The sequence below is a fragment of the Labrus bergylta genome, chromosome 19 (genome assembly GCF_963930695.1).
Source record: "Labrus bergylta chromosome 19, fLabBer1.1, whole genome shotgun sequence".
Lineage (NCBI taxonomy): Eukaryota > Metazoa > Chordata > Actinopteri > Labriformes > Labridae > Labrus > Labrus bergylta.
Genome location: NC_089213.1, coordinates 6,594,645 through 6,602,871, shown reverse-complemented (window position 1 = coordinate 6,602,871; position 8,227 = coordinate 6,594,645). Strand labels below are relative to the sequence as shown.

The 8,227-nt window shown below is 43.1% G+C and overlaps 1 protein-coding gene across 5 annotated transcripts in view; it reads left to right on the top strand.

Annotated features, from left to right (window-relative positions):
• gabbr1b (gamma-aminobutyric acid (GABA) B receptor, 1b) overlaps positions 1–8,227 on the top strand; it is a 76,238-nt gene that overhangs the window by 20,437 nt on the left and 47,574 nt on the right. For 4 of the 5 annotated variants that reach the window (XR_002278384.3, XM_065948008.1, XM_020646619.3 and 1 more), the window contains exons 3-6: positions 1,714–1,778; positions 2,650–2,788; positions 3,172–3,357; positions 4,156–4,173. Coding sequence is in view for 4 of the 5 variants with exons in the window: in XM_065948008.1 (XP_065804080.1) it covers positions 1,714–1,778; positions 2,650–2,788; positions 3,172–3,357; positions 4,156–4,173 (408 nt within the window). In the remaining variant the exon portion in view is untranslated. Of the gene's footprint in view, positions 1–1,713; positions 1,779–2,649; positions 2,793–3,171; positions 3,358–4,155; positions 4,174–8,227 lie in introns of those variants that run through there. The other variant, XM_065948009.1, reaches the window with a different exon arrangement.

Sequence of the window (8,227 nt, the reverse complement as noted above, 5' to 3'; positions counted from 1 at the left end):
AAAACGTCAGAGGGAACAGCGTGACCCCCTCAGATTTAAAAAATCTAGTACATTTTTTGTAAGAGGGAATTCACATGAAGCTCTTTTAAGCTGCTACTTCAGGGTGAACATAATGTACCTTAATGTGCTTCAACATGCCACAAAACAAGCGACAGACTTTACAGCCAATAGGAACGTGTGGGATCACTGCCTGACCCTCCCGGTTACAGGAAGGCTGACATGGAAGCTACCCAGAATCTCATTCACATCGGTGGCTGATGGGACCTGCTGAATCAGCGGCTGTGTGTGTTTATCATGAAGCGGAGGACACAGGCATGTCCCACCTGCATGAAAAGCTCTAAATATTTTGGCTTCACTTGAGGTGCGGTTTTCCTGCTGTCCATTCTTCATACAGCACATGACAGGGACAAGCAAAAGCCGTCCAATGAAATGACCTAACCGAGCTTTAATCGTAGCTTGAATTATCTGAGCGTGTAAGCAGTCCAGATGTGCTCATGGAGTCAGATTTGAATCTTTTCTGTGTAGAAATATGAATTTCTCAAAGTGTTGGGAAGAAAGAAGAAGAAGAAGAAGAAATGTGACAGGGTTACCAAAATAAAAGGACAAACACACAGCTTTAAACCAGCAGGCTGTTGTCTACATGCATTGTGTGGCGATGTTAGCAAACAGAGCGCAGTTTTTAAACATGAATCAGACAGTATGTGAAGCTGCAGTGAAAAGGTTGTTTCAGGTCTGCACTGCAGTGAATTTAAACAGAGAGGGTCTGATTACTGAACATCTTCTGATTCAACTGTTTCAAAGAAAACTTAAATTTATACCACCGGAATCGTTGAGGCTGCAGAATTAAACATTAATGTCCCCGCACGCTCCAAATGTCATCTCTTCTTTCTGCACACAGAGCCTCTGAATGCCTCAGACGTCCTCTACATATAAATGTGTTTCCTCCTCCTGCGGGTCAGACTCCGATAGTTTTAATAAAAAGCTGCCGTCATCCCTCTGAAAACACGTTTGTTCATGTGAAACACTCGCTCAGGCGAAAAAAAAAAGCTGGCAGCAATCCTTGCAGAGAAGCTGTGTTCAGAATCACAGAGGTGGATAAAGAGCTGGTCCTGCACGGCTGAAAACATGACAGAGGGCGCCCTCTAGTGGCAGAGCCCTGAAACAGACCAGAAGAAGATCATTCTGTAACTTCTGGAACAAGGGATTTTTCTCTTAGGTGGCTTTTGGGCTGGATGTTGGATTTTTTATTATAAGGATTAATAACTGTGCTCACGTTAGAACGTTTGATTCTTAATTTCATTTTTATTCAAAAACCTCTTTAAAGGTTAGCTGCGTTTGAACAAACTGACAGAGACAGTAATCTCCTCAAACAAAAGCTGAGTGTTGTAAACAAACATCACGGCAAGGCCAGTTCATTTATTTAGCACATCTCAGCAACAAGGCGAGGAAGCAGGAAATAGTGCATTAGTTGGGGACTATTTCCAGCGGCGGATGACTCCACATTTGGTGATTTTGAGAATATTTGGCGTTGCAGAGTGGTGTATATGTGTTACTGTTAATAAGCTACGGTGTGTGTGTTCATGACTAACAGACTGGTGTTTTATGTGACAGAAAAAGAAGAACCTTCAGTCTGATACACACAGGATCTGTTTTAGATACACATTCTGGTGTTGATATTTCTGTTCTACTTGATGGTGTGTTCGTGTGTTGCAGGTTGTGTGATCATCCGTCCTCCCAGAGATGGAGGGATCCGGTACAGAGGACTGACACAGGAGCAGGTGAGGAACACCTGCTGACACACTCAACACGTCTACATGAGCTTAAAGAAAGTTGATTTATTGTGTTAGTCCGACTGAAACTGGACTTTTAAAATACATATAAACAAGTTAGTCTGACCAAAACTGAATTTGTCTAAGTCGGACACCTAGATGATGCGTTTGAGGTCGATTTACTCACTGCATGTTTACGCCTCAATCGTCCCCAAACAGGCCTCTGTGATCTGAGCATACTCCACAGTTCCCTAGCCGAGCTTTGACCCGGAAGTCGAATAACATAAATGTGTAGCAGAGCAGAAGTTTGACGTCGTCTGCCTTCGGATACCAACACTAGAGGGCGTCGCATTTGTTCTAAATGTCAAGCATAAAGTATTTAATAATATACTGAGTTGTAAAGTATTGTCCATGTTTCACTGATAAACTAACCAGTTTTCTCCTTTGCTCCCTTTTTTTTTTCAAAGAAAACTTTTTTGTAAACATCAACAATAGTACGGAGGTGAGGTTAGGAGTAAACCAAGCAGAAACCTCCTGTGTTGAAAAATGAACCTGCAGTTCCTCGAGTGTCCACTAGAGGCTGGCTCCAATAGAGCAGGGAGTCACATATATATCCATACTAAGATTTATATTTTGACAGCAGAAATAAACACGTTTACAGCCTGGAGGGTCTGGAGGCTTAAAGCCTGCGTCAGCTCCATCTGGTTGCCGTCTGTTAGGTTGAGCAACAATTAGTTTGAGACAACATTTTCAGTATGGCCACCGTTCAGCTTCAGAACTCCCCTTCTGTAACCAACAAAGGGTGGCCATGTTTCACAAAGCCTATGAAACATACAGACATTTGTTTGAGCTGTTTGTGTGTGTGTGTGCGTGTGTGTAGATCCGCAGGGTTCAGGTGCTCCCTGTAGATTATGAGATCGAGTACATCTGCAGAGGAAACAGGATGATCGTCGGGCCAAAGGTCAGGAAGTGTTTGCCCAACGGCACGTGGACCGACCTGAGCTTGCGCAGCAGATGCTGTGAGTGAGTCATACAACACACACACACACACACACATATTATTTCTAACGCCTGTGCTCACTTGATATTTTCATGATATTTTACTTCAATTTGCTGTTGTCAGACATTAGTTGCATTTACATTTTTTTATTATTTACCCTCTTTTTCTGAGCTGTTACAAGCTGACTGTTGTGGTTCAGGCTCTGGCAAAACAGCGTTAAACATTTAATTTGTCTATTAGAAAACAAACTGAAATCTTTAACCATTTTTGAATATGATGAAGATTTTAATTTTCTGTCATATCAGTCGTTTTACTTTTAATCAAAGCCACAGTTTGTACGTCTTTGTCACACTGGTTCAGTCTTATCTGAAATATTCCCTCCTGTGTGTGTGTCCGTCTCAGTGTTGTTATGTCCTCGTGTGGGGACGTCTTTGGAGAACGGTCGGGTGTCTTCATGGCCCCCGGGACCCCCCGTGGAGGAGACGGTGCTGCACTACAGCTGTCTGCCTGGTTTCATCCTGATGGGAAGAAACTCGTCTCAGTGCAACAAGATGGGGAAGTGGGACACTCCCAAACCTGTGTGTCGCTGTGAGTCACCTTTTAACAGTTCAATATAAATAAAGAACAAAACTGAAGCAGATTATGATGAGATAGACGGCCTGATTCACTAAATGTATTTGCAGCTTTAGCGCCCACTGAACCTCTGCAAATTAAAAAACAGCATACTGTCAAAAAACATCTTCTAATTCACCCAGAGAGTTTAAGGAGCAATATGTAATTCTTACACCTAGTGTTTAAAATGGGTACTGCAGTCTAAATTCAAAACATTGCAGAGAGCTGTGTCCCCCCGCCCCCTCCTCTCTAGAGTGGATGCTCACACAGGTTGCCATGTTGTGGACACTGAAGCTTCAATGTTTATCCAGCTCTGCATCGGTCTGTAAACCTTTCTGTGTTCTAACCTCTCTCCATTTTTCAAAAGCATCTCCAATATTGATCCTAGTTTGAGCACGTTTCTGCTCGTGGAGCTTATTAGAAACATGCAGAGGCTTTTTAGGTCGGGTACAATCACTTCTATCTGAACCACTTCTCTTGCCCGCTGAACTTTGTCAGTCAGTAAATTGTGTTCCATGGAGTTTTTCACGTATTCCCTCAAGTCTTTTTCTTCTACATGAGCTCATCTTTGTGAAGTCAAAGTTGAGGTCTTTATAAATATTAGAACCTCCATGTACACAGAGCACAAAGTCACAATGTGCGGATTAAAGTATTGTCTAATTTATGATTAATCGTTGTGTGTTCTATGATGCAAATCTTCAATCTGTGTCTCTCTCAGAATGAGCGTTTTAAGCTGACTCTTTTCTCTTTTTCTCTTTGTGGCAAAAAAAAAAGATGATCGACACTACAAAGGTAAGAACATTTTCATCCTTCACATTCTTTAGCAGCTAACAGATGTAGCGCTGAGGTTGTTTTTTTAATTGTCTCAGTCTCACCTGTGTGAGATCTGCTGCAAAGACAGGTTATAACAAACACTGATCAAAGCTTAAGGTTATGAACATGTTCACTGTGGGTCCATGTATCTTCTCATTATTGGATTGATGAGCCGCCCGCTCGGAGGACTGTAGCCCCCCCCCCCCCGTACCTGCGGCGTGCGCACTAACAACTACACTAACGGATTCCCTTTGCTTTTCCTCTTTATGGTCAAAAAGGGAGATAAGCAGAAGTTTAAAAATGTGTTGAAAAAGAAAATAACTACAAGACAGAAACGAATGAAGGTTGCATTTTTCTTATTCTGACAGCAACAGAGCAGCAGCGTCAAATGGATTGCAGTGTGTCACATGTCTTTAAACAATCTGAATACAATGGACACTTAAATTCTCATATGTGAGACATGAGGCTCACCTTTTTTACCGTGAGGCTATGGCGTTCTTTCAGCCCCAAACAGACGATGTGTGGAACCATGTTCAACATGAAGGATGGAAATCTCGAGAGCGAGACGTTTTTCAGCTGCCAAGTTTTGGCTTGCATATTTCCAATCTTCATCATCATCATCATCATCATCTTTGTTGACAGACTCAGGAGTCTTGTGAGAGACAAATGATGCATTATGGGAAGTGTAGGACATTACTGATCAGTGAGGATCTGTGAGAGAGCGATTGGAGAGAAGAGACATGAAAGAGAAGACGTGAAGCTTTGTTATTTACATGTTTGTTATATTAAAGTTTTCTTTAAATTGAAGCTTCCTGAACACCACCAGTGAGTCCTCCTGCAGTACCCCATGTTTGAACGCACGGTGGCGACATTGAGCCATTTATAACATTAATGAGCCTCGCGTGAACAACAAGTGCTGTGAATCAGCGTGCGTCTAAACACTCAAACAATGCATCTGATTCGTTCATATTTTCACAGATGAAGACAGGCTGCAGAGAGACAGGCTGCAGAGAGACAGGCTGTAAGCGACAGGCTGCAGAGAGGCAGGCTGCAGAGAGACAAAGCTGCAGAGAGACAGGTTGTAGAGAGACAGGTAGAACAAATGTCTTCCACGAAAGAGGTGCAGGCGGGTTAAGAGAAGACCAAAGACACTTCTGTACCTGTGGACGTCACATATTTAATCTTTAATATCGTAATTATTAATTAAAGAAATCCGATCCTCATAACTATCTCTGCTCTTTGGAGCCAAATCACGACCACACACGACACTTCCTTCTTACTGAAGAAAATATGTAGCTGTTAAAGTGACGATTATTTTAAATCTATGGCAGAGTATTACATTCACATGAGAAAATACAAATCTGCTCTTTTCAGATAGTCAGATAGTTATCTCGAGTAACGAGTCACCAAGGGTCCTTTAAAAGTCTTTAAAAGTGTTCAATTAGATTTTTTTTTTAAATGTAAGATCGTAAAAAGTCTTTAAAATGTTAGACTTTTCAAAGGTATTCAATCTGAGGTAGTACTGAGACATGTCTGAATACTAACTAGGCCCTATGATTCACTCATCTCAAGATACGATTCTTTCAGGATTTATTTTCCAAAATGTGACTGAAGACAAATGATGACTGAATCAGAATCTTTTAGGAGCTGCAAACCCGCTTGTCATTGTGGTTTGGCCTTTAAATGTTTTTCTCTCAGCAAGGGGAGGTGATTGGAGCTTCTCGTTGTGGTGTGGATTAAATGCTGCATCATGTTGGTCGTGCTGTTTGTGTAGTTCTCTGTCTTCTCGTAATATTTGCACACAGTTTTTATCTCGTCTGTTATCTTCTCACCTCTTTCATTTTCTGTCTTGGGGGAAGCCAAAATGCTTCCACACCTCCGATTTAAAAGACGGTGGTGCGTCCTCAATTTCTAAATCTTGCTCTGCAGCTGCTGACGCACACCATAATATTGCGATTCAGTCCCGATGTGAATCTTGACACCTTTGAATCGATTTATCGCGATTGAATGATTAATCTTTACGTCCCTACTGAATACATCTCATATCTACACTTTCTACTTCGTGTTATATGATTTTTCTGTCAGGCTGCACTAGGCCAGACCGTCAGAAGCTTTAAATGTTAATGACTCTCCTTCCTTTGTGATGTCAGTAAACCTGGGAAACACTAGGTGGCAGTATGACGCCGCCCTCGGCATTACACTGTGACATGAGATGATTGTGATGTATGACAGGAGCTTCTTCGCTCAGGTGTGATTTCTCTCACATTAGCATGTTGTCGTGTGGTCGAGCTGCTGATGTCTGAGGACGAGAGCGTCTCCTCAGTGACGTCTTTGCAGAACGTTCACGCCGACCTGTGATGGATTACCTGTCAGAGGACAGGCCGTCTGAGAGCTGCAGGTACACAGGTGGAGTCTGATTAAAGGGGGGAGGCAGGGGGAGACAACAGTGTGGAGGAGGAGGAGGAGGAGGAGGAGGAGGAGGAGGGATGATGGAGGGAGTTAGAGAGGAGGAGAGATGGAGATTTATGTCTCTTCCTGTTCTGAGAATGGTTAATGTTTGGATGATTGAACGAGGCAGGAGACGCTTTGTGGCTTTGTGAGCTTTTATTGTGTGTGCGTGCGTGTGTGTGTGTGTGTGTGTGTGTGTGTGTGTGTGTGTGTGTGTGTGTGTGTGTGTGTGTGTGTGTGTGTGTGTGTGTGTGTGTGTGTGTTTGTGTAATCCAGGATTTAACTCAGATGTTCAGACCTGCAGCTGCAGAGCACATTAGCGTCTTTTAATTAAGAATTGTTGTGTCTCTGCACACCTCCACCTCCTCCTACCTGAGAGACACACACTCATGGAAAGGTCAGTGTGTTTGTGTGTGTGTGTGTGAGTGTGTGTGTGTGTGTGTGTGTGTGTGTGTGTGTTAGATACAGAAAGGAAGAGGGTTTGATGGGAATAGTTCATATCCTCTGTTCAGAGCATGATCAGGGTCAGAGACCCAAAAAGATCTCAGTCGACGGAGGAGGTAAATCTGTGTTTAGTCTTTCTACAGATCTATTTGATGTGTTCTTTCTAGGACAACAGATAATTTAACATGACACACATTTATGGCAGACCTCTCCTCCTTCTTTATGGCAGAAGGAGGAGAGCCCCGGTCATATGTGAAGCAACCTTTCCAGTGATCAAGGTGTCTAGAGAAAGCTATCAGACAGATCCCAATCTGATTTCTCGCTCTACAAAAAGACACCCAGTTTGCAGATCATGTTTGAGAATTTACACGACATCAGCATTACCAGAATAAAGCCAGGTACTAAATGCATTCTTCTATTTAACTGTAGGCATTTTCCTGGATTTCTGAATAAAAAGTTCTGCACAGCCGAGCAGAGATAACAGTCACAGTGTGTATAACCAGGGGAAATAGAAGAGCCAGAAATAGCTGAACAGGTTGAGCTGCAGGCCCACAGACAGCCAGAGAGATTAGAGAGTGTTTTATGGACGAGCTGCACATCACATTAATGATATTACTCTGAACAGGGTGAGAGAGAGAGAGAGAGAGAGATGGGCAGGGAGAGATGAGCAGGGGGAGGAGATGGAAACGGATGAGCAGGTGAGACGGAAAGAGGAGGGATGGATACAGACACTGGAGCAGGTGTGAAAAAGGGTGACAAGATGAGGGCGAGATGGTGATAAGGAGAATAAAGAATATTAAGAGGAAATAGACTGTGAGCCATTCTGTATCCGTACTGATCCTTATTAATTCAATTCAATTTTCAATTCAAATGGCTTCATTGGCATGACGTTTTCTCTCTGCAGAGAGACAGGCTGTAGAGAGACAGGCTGTAGAGAGACAAGGCTGCAGAGAGACAGGCTGTAGAGAGACAGGCTATAGAGAGACAGGCTGTAGAGAGACAGGCTGTAGAGAGACAGGCTACAGAGAGACAGGCTGTAGAGAGACAGGCTGTAGAGAGACAGGCTACAGAGAGACAGGCTGTAGAGAAACAGGCTACAGAGAAACAGCCTGTAGAGAGACAGGCTACAGAGAGACAGGCT